General features: G+C 51.3%; 2 protein-coding genes across 2 annotated transcripts; one reads left to right on the top strand and one right to left on the bottom strand.

Annotated features, from left to right (window-relative positions):
• The first annotated feature begins 5225 nt into the window (after positions 1-5225).
• LOC124662235 (cytochrome P450 72A11-like) lies at positions 5226-8001 on the top strand. The gene is made up of 5 exons (XM_047200095.1): positions 5226-5571; positions 5943-6163; positions 6493-6740; positions 7019-7403; positions 7507-8001. The coding sequence occupies exons 1-5, from the start codon at positions 5226-5228 to the stop codon at positions 7930-7932; spliced, it is 1626 nt and encodes a 541-aa protein (XP_047056051.1). The 3' UTR covers positions 7933-8001.
• A 506-nt stretch (positions 8002-8507) lies between these two features.
• LOC124660235 (cytochrome P450 72A397-like) lies at positions 8508-11445 on the bottom strand. The gene is made up of 5 exons (XM_047198027.1): positions 11060-11445; positions 10529-10749; positions 10171-10415; positions 9394-9772; positions 8508-9090 (listed from the first exon to the last, which is right to left on the bottom strand). The coding sequence occupies exons 1-5, from the start codon at positions 11364-11366 to the stop codon at positions 8665-8667; spliced, it is 1578 nt and encodes a 525-aa protein (XP_047053983.1). The 5' UTR covers positions 11367-11445; the 3' UTR covers positions 8508-8664.
• Between the last annotated feature and the right edge of the window lie 1935 nt (positions 11446-13380).

Genomic DNA, 13380 nt, shown 5'->3' with positions numbered 1-13380 from the left:
CGTCCGCCAGACGCAAGCGGACACTTTCGGCATCCGCGCAGCGTCCGCAGAGACACATCTGAGGCGCATAATTGGGCCAGGTGTGCGTCGCCGCAAACAGCCCGGTCACTTTGCGTCTCCCCGCTGGAGGAGGGCCCAGACGCATTTCCGATCACGGCGGACGAAAACGGTCGCTCAGCGTCCGGTTGCGTCGCGCCGCTGGAGATGGCCGAAAACGCTTGTATGCCCCCGCACGATCGCTCGCGTTTCATCCTCCGGATCCCCAGCGCGCCACGCGTCCTTCTTCGTGGCGAGAGACCAGGACCCACGAACCTTAGAGCATCCCCAGCCATCTCCCCGATGAGGCCCCCAGGACACCTTTTTTTTCATCCGGATGGACGAAAACGGCCCAGTCGCACCCGCGGTTCCTCGTTTTCGTCCGGATTAGGCCTTTCATCCGTCCGGAGAGCCCAGGCCATCCCCGCCCCCCCGGGGTCCTATCGGGGACTCCGGACGAGAGAAAAGCGGGGACGGGCCCTCTCTGTCGGCGAGAGAGTAGAGGAACCCCACCACTTTGTCGATGCAAATCCCTCCTCCCCTCCCGTTGCTCTGTCGCTGCCGGCACCACCCCTCGCCAATCCGCCGGCCTGTTGCGTCAACTCCGCTGTTCCTCCACCCAGCATCCTATATTCCACCGCTCGTCGTTCCTCCTCTGCCTATTTTCCGCCGCCGGGCAGCTCCCTCGCGATGCTCCTCATCGACACACCCGGCAGGTGTTCGTCCAATTGCCTGGCCGAGAATGGACTCCGGCGAGGAGGAGGAGCAGATGTTCGCCGAGCTTCTTGAAGAAGAAACGGCAGCCGCCGCCGAAGACGAGGAGCACCTGCTAATCCTAGCTTGCATGTCCGGCTTGTACGCCGAGTCGGTCATTGGACGCTTGTACGCTGAGTCAGTCATTGGTCACCGTGGTGGGTCGGCACCAGGTGTCCTCCAGCAGAGATTTGCTGTAGTCCGGTTCCCCGCTTTGACTTGGTCGAAAGATCAGCTGTGGGAGGTGATGAGCTGTTGTGTGTGCTTACACAACATGATTATCGAGGATGAGCGGAAGCATCCGGTTCCTCCGAGCGAGTTAGTTGCACCATATGACAGAGAGGGTTCTCTTGCACAGCCTAACCACCAGGTGCCGGCATCGTGGGTTACGTTCTCCACAATGCATCAACAGCTGCAGGATGATCTGGTGGAGCACATATGGACGCTTCGAGGCAACACCAACTAGTTTTCATTTGATTTTTTTGAAAACTTGTCTTGTTTTGTTGAACTGTAAACGTTTATTTGTAATAATAAGCCAAATGTTGGCAAAACTGGTCAAATTCGCCGAATTATGCACGAAATTTGGTATCCACGGATGTTTTCCTTTAAAAAATCGCCGAACCCCGGGTGTCTACCTAGGAGACTGCTGAAACTTCGACGCTCCCTGGACCAAATTTTCGTCCAATCCGGCGCTAAACAGCACCGGATTTCGGCCATGGGAGCCCCAACGGCTGGAGATGCTCTTATCCTTCCGGCCTTCCCTTTACAGTTTCTTCTTCCGTTTGCATTCTCCACCGCGCAGCTCCCCCATGCCCGTGCGCCTGGCTGTACACTGGATCCCGGCGGAGAGTTTGCACTGACTTCACACCACGCGCCGCGGCCGCCGCCCAGCCACACGTCGCCGGCCCAAACCCCAACATCTCCTTTCGCCAATCTCCGCCCCCATGAGCTCGAGCTCGTCATCTTCTCCTACAGTGACGCGGGCGACGCCTACGAGTACGGGGGGAGCGAGGTTGAGGCCGCCATGGACGTCGGAGGAGTGGGGCCACGCCGCTGCTGATGGCTGGGGGTGGCGAAGGAGTTGCGAGGCGCGAGACCGGCGTTTGCCGATTTGATGCTGCAACCGGCGCCGGCGTCTGCGGCGGCTGCTACAATTGTCGTCAACGTCTACTACTTGTGGCGGGGGCGGATGCTACAATCGATGGTGGCAGCGGCGGCGGTGGTTGCTACTTCTGCGGTGGAGGCTGCTACAAAGGGCGCGGGCGTCTGCTACAAAGGGCGGCGACGGCTGCTACTTGTGGCCGTGGCGGATGCTACAATCGGTGGCAGAGGGGCAGCGAATTTGTACAAGCGCCGCCGACAGTTGCTGCAAACGCCGGTGGCGGTTGCTACAAACAGGGCGCCGTCTTGTTGGAAGGAGACCGGCGAGGCCTGCGCACTGCTGCCAAGCCGGCAGCGAAGCTAGAAGCCCAGGACGGCGGTGCTGCCGGAGTAGGCGTTACTGCCGGAGCGGGCAGCGATGGTGCCGGAGCAGGCGGCGCTGCCGAAGAGGATGACGTTGCTGTCAGAGCTGGCGGCGGTGCTGTGGGAGTCGCAGTGGTTCTACCGGCGGGACGCGACATGGTCTGCGTGTTGCGGGTCTTTTTTTTTTTGACCTGCGTGTTGCTGGTCGGAGAAGGAGGAGATTCTTTTCTTCGATGGATGTGTTTCTATTTTTCTTTCGGTGCGAGAGCGTTGACCCGGATCGGTTGTTATCATTTGCATCGTAGGGCTGGCGACCCGGTCAGCGCTGCCCTTGTTAGAAATAAAATAACTTTGGCCAATACGGGCTAGTAGAAGACAAAATATTGGTTGGTAGCATATAGCACTTGCTGTCTGCCACCAAGGAAACTTTGCTTTGACCGATTAAGGGCATCTCCAACCGGGCGACCCAAACGGACGCGCTGGGCCGTCCGTTTTGGACCGTTTGCGTGCCCGAGCGGACGCGCGGACGGAGCCCCGCGTCCGCGCGTCCGTTTGGGTCGCGTCCTGCGCCCAACGCAGCGGCCACCCATTTGGCCATTTGGCCATTTGGCCTATTTCTTTGGAAAATAGGTCCTCTCGGCCACGAATTCACTTTGATATATAATAATATCTCGTAAACATAAAATAATATATAGGAAACATAAAATATTATCAAATACCATACAATATTATCAAATGTACCATGATAAATCAAATAAAATGTGTCATAGTTTGAGAAAAATATAAAAATTGCAATTGAGATTGTCTAACTCAATTTGGGCGCTCGAGGATCTCCTTCTGTCTCTTCTCGAACCAAGCTCTCTTTGCCTCGCTCATGTTGGTCAAGTCGGCGTTCATGATGAGGTTGTCCTCGGCTTGGCGTTTGAGCTCAACTTCCTTCGCCTTCAGCTCCACCTCTTTGGCCCTTTCCATTGCTATGAGCTCAAGTTCTCTCTCTTTGAGCTCAAGTTCTTTAGCTTTGGTCTTCGCCTTGACCTCTTCAATCTCAAGCTTCTTCTGCTGGACATCAAAGAATTTCTTCCTGTCCTCTTCTTTCTCCCGGCGCCTCCTCTCATCCCTCTTGTCCGTGGACACCTCTCTGTCCGCATGCATCTCCTTCAAAGTGCCATACAATAGCATGGACGACGCATCACGCTTCATGTCGGCTTTGGTTGACTTGTGGCCGCGTGGACGACTTGCACGAGAAGCGGAGCTGCCGCAAGGCTGCCCACCATCAAGGTCAATGACCGTGGCATCTTTGGCGGGATTGTTGCCGGTCAAGGTCGCCATGTAGCCCTCGTACCCCTCCCGGAACTTGGGGGTGCCGTGGAGTTCCTTCCAACAATGAGGGAAGGCAAAGGTCTTCTCTCCATTGTTGGCTTTGTAGAATTCCAAAGCTCGCCACACCTAGAGCAAAGCGAGACAACAACGATAAACAAATGTGCAAACATCGGATGAATAAGTTGAGGTTATGAATCATACCAAGTCCTTCACACCCATGCCACTAACGGGGAGCCGCCTCGCGTGCTCATACGCCGCCTGGAACTTGTTGCACTCCGTTTGAATTGCTCCCCACCTCTTTTGGAGCGATATTTCGCTGCGGTCGCTCTCAAATGGCTCCTGTCCATATTTGCGATGTTCATGGAAGTATTCATAGATCCGGCGCCGGAATGCGGACCCCTTCGCTCGGCACCCGTCAACGCATCTTGCCCGATGGTCAACCATCCATCGACGAGCACCTTGTCCTCCTTCTCCGTGTAGTTGGCGGTTCGTTTGCTTACCCGGCGACCTCGAGCTTGTGCGACTGCGGCTTGTGTGAGGCCCTCACCGAACAACGGCTCCTCCTCAATGTTTATGCTGCCGGGACAGGCGGTTGTGCCCTCCTTGTGTGTCAATGGGAGGTGGCTGGGGAGCCTCGCCGTGTCGAAGGATATGGAAGGGTCGTCGGCATTGTCCGCGCGAAAGACGGAGGGGCTCGCACGGCGGACGGTGATCGCGCGCGCGCGGCCGACATATCGTCGAACGAGGTTGCGTGCACCGGACGTCGCAGCGGCTCCCGGGTTCTTCGGGCCTTTGGAGTTCGCCGGCGCACGGTTCAGGTCAATGGACGAAGGTGACGGCCCCGTCATGGACTCGCCCACCTCCGGTGACCCATCCCGTGACCGAGTACGCCTGCCGCCCATGCGCCCCCATTTCGTGCCCAAATAGGGGCGGTCGGCGGGCGGTTGACCTTGGAGGAAGGGGCCGGGTCACGGAGGAGGCCGAGCTCCCCACCGAGGCCGCGCCGGTGCCGGGGATGATCATGTGGCTGGCCGAGCGCCGGGTGGCCGTAAAATAGCATGGCCTGCTGCTCTTGAAGGAGACCGCTCTTCGCCTCCGTCCGGAGTTGGAGAAGCTGCTCCGCCGCCCGCTGCCGCTCCGGCTCGGCAGCGGTTTCCCTCTTCCGTTGGTCCGGCGCCGCTGCGCCGGTCGCCCTCTTCCTGCTCTCGAGCTTCCTCTGCTCCGGGGTGAGCTCGGCCTTCGCCTTCTTCGTCGGCGGCCCGGGGGGAGCTCGGCCACCGCCGGTTCGGGAGCCGCCTCCACGGCGCAGAGCGGCAACGGCCGCGGGTGCCTCCTCTTCGATGGTGGCGGTGGTGTCGGGGGCGGTGGCGGCGGCAGTCGCTTCGTCGGCCATCTCTAGGTTTTGGGAGTACAGTGGAGTGTTTTCTGTTTTGGGAGGCAGACAGGCGGGCCAGGGGCGGACAAGGGAGGACGCGAGCGACCAGCCTTTCGCGTCCGCGGCCACGCAAACTCGTCCAAGATTTGGGCCGGGTTTGGGTCATCCCGGACGCCGCGGCCATCCGTTTTAGGGATGGGTCCGCGCGCTGGGCCGCGGTTTTGTCCGTTTCGACCCATCCGGACGCGCGGGCGCGGGATGGGTCGCCCGGTTGGAGATGCCCAGAGAGCCAGAGGAAGAAGCAATGGGAGGTGGCACCGGCGCCGCCACCGCGGTACTCCGCGATGTTTCGCCGTCGACTCTACTGGCCAGCGCCGCCGCCATCGCCATGATGTGGTTCGGAGTGCAGATGCTTGAATGGGCCTGGTGGAGCCCAAGGCGCATGGACCGGGTTCTGAGGGCCCAGGGCCTCAGGGGCACCCAGTACCGATTCCTCAAAGGCGATCTCAAGGAGGAGCAGCGGCTCAAGGGGGAGGCCTGGTCCAGGCCCGTGCCCATGGATCGGGCACACGACATTTTCCCGCGCGTCGCGCCTCTCCTCCACCGTGTCATGAAGGACCACGGTATGCACCTGTGCCAGATGCCATCTGCTTTGTGTAGATTCCAAATACAGTACAAGGACTATCTATCTTTCATGTTACCGTCAGAAAGGAACCATCTTATTTCGTACTACCATGACTGAGTTACCAATAATCCTTGTAGGATGATCAGAGTAAATGGCAGACTGCTAGCTTGCATTCTCCTTCTGATTACAAGGACTATCTTTCATGTTACTGTCAGAAAAGAATCATCTTATTTCGTACTACCATGACTGAATTGCCAATAAACCTTGTAGGATGATTAGAGTACATGGCATAGACTGCTAGCTTGCATGCTCCTTCTGGTTTTGAAATCCTTCCAGGTGAACTCTTCTCATCTGTTAACTGAAATGCAGGTAAGGTTTCATTCACATGGTTTGGGCCATACCCAAGAATAACAATCGGTGACCCGGAATTGGTTCGAGAAGTTCTATCGAATAAATTTGAGCATTTCGAGAAAACAAAGCTAGTCCGTCTTGCGCGGCTACTTGTTGGCGGGCTCGCAACCCTTGACGGTGAACAATGGGCCAAACATAGAAGGATTATGAATCCAGCCTTTCATGCAGAAAAGCTAAAGGTATTAGTAAAATTTATGTTTGCCAATGCAACAAATGCGTAGTGTATTTTTCATTCCGAGTATGAGCTGTTAATTTTGTCTATTTGTCCCTACCTCGTCTAGAATGATAATCTTAGTCTAGCCTTTTATGCAAAGCTCAAACTAAAAAGAGGAAGTTTGCCTTGTTACTACATGCTCTATACTTAAAGTTATACTAGGATGGAGCTAATTTGTTGAGCCTCTGACCATTATCTTGGAAATGATTACAGCTGATGTTGCTCTCTATATCTAAAAAAAGTTGCAGAGCACATTTGTTCACCTTCTGACCATTCTCTTGGAATTGATTGTAGCGGATGTTGCCATCATTCTCTGCCTCGTGCAGCGACCTAATTAGCAGATGGGAGAATTCAGCCAGTCTTTCTGTTGGAGAAATAGAGCTTGATGTTTGGTCAGAGCTCCAGAGTTTATCAGGGGATGTCATTTCAAGAGCTGCATTCGGCGTTACCAGCCAAGAAGGCAGTCGGATTTTCCTCCTTCAAACAGAGCAAGCAGAACGCCTTATTCAATCTTTCCGGACTAATTACATCCCAGGCTTCTCGTACGATCCCCATCTTCTTTATTTTTTCTGCCCAAATACATAATTCCCACACATATGGAATTCTGTACTCTAGAATGCTTCTTATCTGTATCATTGGTTATGTCCACTTACTTTGCTGAACAAACCTCTTTTCGATTTGTGTCCATTTCCTTCTCTAAAACTATCCATTTTTATCCCGAGAGCTAGCTAGCAATTTTTTTTCCGAAATGGAGTCAAAGCTTTGCCTCATCTCATTAGTTAAGAAGAAGTCTAACAACAATATATTTTTCGCTTTTCAGGCTATTGCCAACAGAAAACAACAGAAGGATGAAGGCTATAAATACAGAGATAGAACAGATGCTAAGGGGCATAATAGAGAAGAGACAGCAGTCTATGAAAAATGGAGTGATACACAATGATGATCTACTTGGCTTGCTACTGGAGGCAAATACAGATTACAGCGATGCCGATGGCAAATCCAGCAAGGGGATGACCATGGAAGATGTAATTGGTGAATGCAAGCTGTTTTACTTTGCAGGAATGGAGACTACCGCCGTGCTGCTTACATGGACGATTGTGGTGCTAAGCATGCACCCGGAGTGGCAGGATCGTGCCAGGGAGGAGGTTCTGCAGGTCTTTGGGCAAAACAAACCAGATTTAAATGGCATTAACCGCCTCAAAATTGTGAGTACTTAGCTTTACCAGCTTGCCTATATAAAACGAGTTAGACCATTGCAAAGTTCTTTGGGTCGGATTCTGTCATTGATCTTCTGCTGATTTGTGACAGGTTGCCATGGTATTTAACGAGGTCCTGCGTCTGTACCCGCCCGTGGTGCTCATTAACCGCCGGACATACAAGGAGATAGAGCTGGGAGGCGTCACATACCCTCCGGGCGTGATGCTTGCGCTGAACATCATGTCCATCCACCGTGACCCTGCCATATGGGGGGATGACTCCAACGAGTTCAACCCGGGGAGGTTTGCAGAGGGCGTGACCAAGGCGTGCAGCGACCCAGGGGCCTTCTTCCCCTTCAGCTGGGGGCCGAGGAACTGCATCGGTCAGAACTTCGCGCTGCTTGAGGCCAAGGTGGCCATCAGCATGATCCTTCAGCGCTTCACGTTCGAGCTCTCGCCGTCCTACGTGCACGCGCCCTGTACCGTCCTCACACTGCACCCGCAGCATGATGTCCCCCTTAGGCTGCGCCGTCTCTGAATCGATGGTGAAAACCTATTGTGGACCCAACCGTCGTCCTAAATTATTATGTATTTATGCACATCCAAAGTTTCCCGGAGAAAAATGTTTCTAAACATTTGATGCTAAAGCATAAATGCCATTTTCAGGAATATATAGAAATCAGAGCCGATGTATTGATTCTTGGTTACCGTGCTAAGAGCCAAAAATTGGGAGTGGCCTTACAATCTTCACACGGCTCAATCTACCAAATCTTTGTCCCCTTTTTTCCCAGGTGCTGAAAAACTTCCTTTCGTACCAACTCTTGCCCGTCCCCGTGCATCCTTACCACGATTTATTGTCCAAATGAGCAAGGTTCAGTTTTGTGTTTTGGGAGTAGCTACACCCATCTTACTTATAGAGTTGGTGATTGTGTTTGACACGACGATGCAAATATCTGCCGTGTCCCGTGTGTGCAAGCCCTTAAGTTGAGCACAGTTATTACGCAAACGTTTTGTGTGGATGCAGAACCTATATGTTTGGGAGAGCTTTCAGTGCCATATTTTCTGCAGCCTTATGAAAGGATTTTCTTTGGATGACAGTTGCAGACTCTGGAGTAGTTAAACTGGATGTACTATTTCAATTTATTCATAACTTTCAAAAAACACACAACAATACAACATTTAGACATGGTGCTATGTTTATTCAGCTCAGGCTTCAACTATAAACTACACACAAAATGTGAGCGAATTCACTACCCGGCGAGAAGCATGGTCATATCTTCTTTATCCTAATTTGAGCACCATGCTGAGGGTGGAGGGTTATCACAGTATACGGTGCGTGAGTATAGGACGGCGAGAGCTCGAGAGAGAAGTGCTGCAGGATGGTGCTGAGAGCCATCTTGGCTTCCAGCAAAGCAAAGTTCTGGCCGATGCAAATCCGAGGACCCCCTCCAAATGGGAAGAAAGAACCCGGATGCTTCGCTGCATTCGAGATGCCATCAGCAAACCTCTCTGGGTTGAATTCGCTCGCGTCTTTTCCCCATAAATTGGGATCATGGTGGATAAAGAGAATAGGCAACATAAGGTTCACGCCTGCTGGATATTTGATACCACCGAGCTCCATTGATTTGTATGTTCTTCTCGTTAGAATGGTTATTGGCGGGTACAATCTAAGAACCTCATATAGAATCATTGTTACCTGCAAATAAAACCCACAAGATAAAGATCCCTTCTCCAATCCTTCTGAACTTAAAGCACAATGTCTTCCTGTTTTGCTCCAAATAAAGTCTTTTTAATGACACGGTCAGAGATTTGTGAGAATTTGTTTTCACTCAAATGTATATGCAAATATGTGGTACAATTTTAATACTACGGAAATCTTATATGTTATATTCTTGGTACTTATATTGTCATATTGATGAAGGGGGTATTGCTTGTGCTGTTATATTACCCACTGCAATCTGTGAAGTAGGAAATGACAGAATATATATTTCAAACTTACAATCTTTAGGCGACTCAAGTGCTCGAAATCAGGTGTTGTTCTTCCAAAATGGTACAACACTTCATCTCTTGCCTTCTCTTGCCACTCTGGGTGCATGCTGAGCAGAATTAGTGTCCATGTGAGCAAGACTGATGTTGTCTCCATACCTGCGAAGTAAAATAGCTTGCATTCCTGGATTATTTCTTCAGTACTCATTCCTAGATCTGCTTTCCCATTGGATTCCCGCATATTTGACTCCAACAGCAATCCTAGCAAGTCATCACTGATGGCTTCACCATTTTTAATAGCTTTGTCTTTTTTTCCAATAATCCCTCGCAGAATTGTGCGGATCTCACAGTCAATTGCTCTCATCCTTTTGTTATTTTTTGTAGGTAGGAACCTGCAAATACTCTGATACGTCACAACAGTATTTTTATACTGTTATTGTTTAAGTTTAACATTCAAAAGGTAATTTTTTTTTACATTAGTCTGCTATTTTCTTCAACAAAGTTCTTGCATTTAAGAAAAGGTCTACCATCTTATTTTCCGATTCCATTTCAGCACCACTACGAGTTAAAGTGCATGTGCCTAAACTACATAATTTTCATCAAACACCACAGATTTTGTATGCACTGTACTGCTCCATTTGGGAAGAAAAATGAATTGTGAGTGCTATGAGTTTGTGATATGAAGGTTACAACTACTCTTATGAGAAAAACATGTGTGCTTGGCAATCACTCGAATGTGCAAGTTGATAGATTTTTTTCTTCTTTTTGGTGCAAGAAGAGAAGAACGTACCAATAGCCTGGGATAAAAATAGTCTGAAAAGCCATTATTAGGCGTTCAGCTAGCTCCCCTTGCAGCTGGAATATTTTCATCCCCTCTTGGTAATTGCTACCAAATGCTGTTCTCGAGATGACATCTCCGGTAAGATTCTGGAACTCGGGCCAGATGTCAATCTCAGATGATCCTTGGGTGGACATTGAATTATCCCATCTAGTAATCATTTCTTCGCAACAGGTAGCGAACACAGGCAGCATCCTCTGTGATTAATGAAGCATTATCCAGACAGTGCATTATCATTGATTAGGCATGATGATTTCAAAGAGAAAAATAGTGAAAGCAACTAGTACTATAGAATCCCATCGAGTAGTACCTTTATCTTTTCGTTGTGAAAAGCAGGATTCAAGATTCGCCGGTGCTTTGCCCATTTCTCGCCTTGATGATTTGCAAGCCCGTTGGCAAGCAGCTTCCCAAGACGGCTGCTCTTTTGTTTGCCATAGTGCCCAAACTTGTTGGACAGAACTTCTCTCACTAATTCCGGGTCAGGAATCATCACCCTTGGTGTTGGGCCAAACCAAGTGAATGAAAATTTTCCTGCATTTGTAAAGTGATCTTTGTTACATGGCAATCGAAGTGCACCTTACGGTTCCTTAGTTACTCCTGTCTAGTACATCATGCTATGTATCAGTAGCTCAGATTATATTGCTGAGAAAAGAATTCAGAGCGTTTGAAAAGCTCAGAACTGTAAGTGTGCAAGACTGCGACCCAGGTTTCTCCAACCTAATGCATACTCGTAATTTGCGATTAGTCCAAACTTCAGTCATACCAAGTTCAAAATGCCAACACTATCGGTTGGGACGTCACAAAAAAGGAGAAGGAAAGCAAGAATTTCTGAATTTCTCACCGTTCTCTTTAATAACGTTGCTGAACATGGGCTGCACGCGCTGGATGATGTCGTGGGAGCCGAGCGGCAGGGGCTTGGACCGGGCCTCTCTGTTGAGCCGGGCGTTCTCCGGCACGTCGCCGGTGAATAGGCGGTACTGGGTGCCCCTGAGGCCTTGAGCCTGAAGGGCCCGCCGCAGCCGCCGCGGGGTCCACCATGCCCACTCCACAATCCAGGCGGCCAGCCACAGCAGCGCCATGGCCGCCGCCGCGCCTGCTAGGCTCCACGGAGAGGCCTCCCCCAACATCTGGAGAGCTCGGGTCGCCATCGGAGCAGTGAACTAAAGGAGAGCAGAGGCTGGCTCAGGCGCTCATGCGCCCATATTTGTAGGAGTTGTACGATCGAATCGCGTAATAGAACGGGATCCAAATGTGCGTGGAAATATAGGATAGGTAGCTCGCCATGTATGCAGCTTGGGGACTGCCGAGAACCAACCTGTGATGGTGGTTAGGAGGGCACCAGAATTCAAACCCAGCGCACTTTGGATGCGAAATATTATTCAGTCGGAGGTCACGTTCCATCTACAGCGAGGTGTTTGTGGTGACTTCATCAATCTCAAGACCCGTTCGATGAAATTTTTTGGACGCAGTCTCTTGAAGGTGCTCATAGAGGTAGGATGTGCATGCGTGCATTCATAGAGGTGAGTGTATGCACGTATATGTGAGCGTCTATGTGTGTATTGTGTTTCGCAAAAAAAAAAAAAGCTTGGAGACTGCTGCTTTTCATTTAGAGTCGATACAGCACCCAACCAACCGGTTCGACGCGAAATAATCAGCTTGTCCGCGGGAATAGAAACACAGTCTAAATTTAGGGTAAAAAATCCATGGGTGTGGACGCTTTCTACATTGCCTGCCCATCAGTGGCACGGAAGTCATCGTATTCAGACGGAGGCAAAAACCCTACTTAGCCATGGAGGCCCTCGCCACAATGGCTGTCTTGCATGCCGAGGAACCTTCCATAGACGAGACCGTCCTCGTCGCGCCTGACATCGATGATACCGCCCCCATGGCAGGCTCAAAGCGTTCCGCCTCTGCCGGCGAGAATAAGAAGGGGAAGTTGCCGAAAAAGCTGCTCTCTCGGGAGGAGAAGTCCATCCAGGCCGCCAAGCAGGGGGGGGGGGCAACACGCAAATTTGAAGGTGAAGGAAAGGCAACAGGCAGCCGACGAATCCACCAGGGTGCCGCCGCCACGCTTGCCTATTAGATGCAGGCGGCCGCCAACGCGCATGTGAGGATTCTCCTGTCACCATGGCTTAGACCATGCTCTTCATCAACCAAGAGAGGATTGTCGCCAATGCTTTTCCGGTGTCGCATGCCTACTTGGTGAGCTCGCTAAGTTCCTAGGGACGACCTTCGATCTATCACCACGTTCCGGCGGCGAGATGGAGAAGCGTGGAAGCCGGCGATGGTGATGTCGCCGGTGGAGGGTTGGAGTGGCCATCCCGGGATGGTCGCCGACGTGGGGGTCCGACCTGAATAAAGGCGGCGGTCCTAGGGCCTCTCTTGTGTGAAGAGAAAGACCTACCGGAAGCCTGGACTCGCGATCTGGCCGGTGTGTTGAATTCCGGAAGGCGCCGCCGGCAAGTGTAACCGTGCTTTTATTACTTGGTGTTTGTTGGATCGGTGGTATTCGGTCGTGCGCACCCATGTTTTTGTTCCGACCAATTGGTCTGGAGGGAGCGGCGCGAAGCTCTGTTCTGTGTTGACACCAAGTGACAGCTGATCCATGGTGAAGTCGGAAGAAGAGAATATCATGAAGGCCGGATTGGAGGACTAGCTAATTGAGGTTCAAGCCTTTACGTTGTTGAGGGGCTTGCTTGGTGTTCCGGACTTAGCAACAGTGGTATGGAAGTGGGGGCGGCAGCACATGTGAAGTTCGGAGTCTTACCTTTCAGGGTGAAAATCCAACGTCTGGCCTTAACTGGTTGTGCCTGGCAATGTCCTTGTTGAAGGCTTTGTTTTGAGAGAGAAGACTATCTTGAGGGTGAAAACTTAAGATCTTTGATCGGGCGACGGTGGCGCTGGTGCACTGTTTCCTTCTTGGAGGCGTCGCTTTTGAAGAATCTGATTTTCAGGTGTTGTCTTTGTGGTGGTTGTATTACTGTTTCTAGGGTTGTGATGCTGTAGCGGGACTTTTATTTCTTAGTTTTCTTTTTCTCTTTTTTAGCTGTGTGCATCTGTAATATTTTAGGGCATTGCGTTGTTGCAGAGGCTAAATGTAATTGGTATCCTTCGATATTAATATATTTCCTATCGAAAAAAATGTATATGCATGCGTGGTCT

Source organism: Lolium rigidum, chromosome 6 (genome assembly GCF_022539505.1).
Source record: "Lolium rigidum isolate FL_2022 chromosome 6, APGP_CSIRO_Lrig_0.1, whole genome shotgun sequence".
NCBI classification, from domain to species: domain Eukaryota; kingdom Viridiplantae; phylum Streptophyta; class Magnoliopsida; order Poales; family Poaceae; genus Lolium; species Lolium rigidum.
This window is presented reverse-complemented; position numbering and strand designations above follow the sequence as displayed.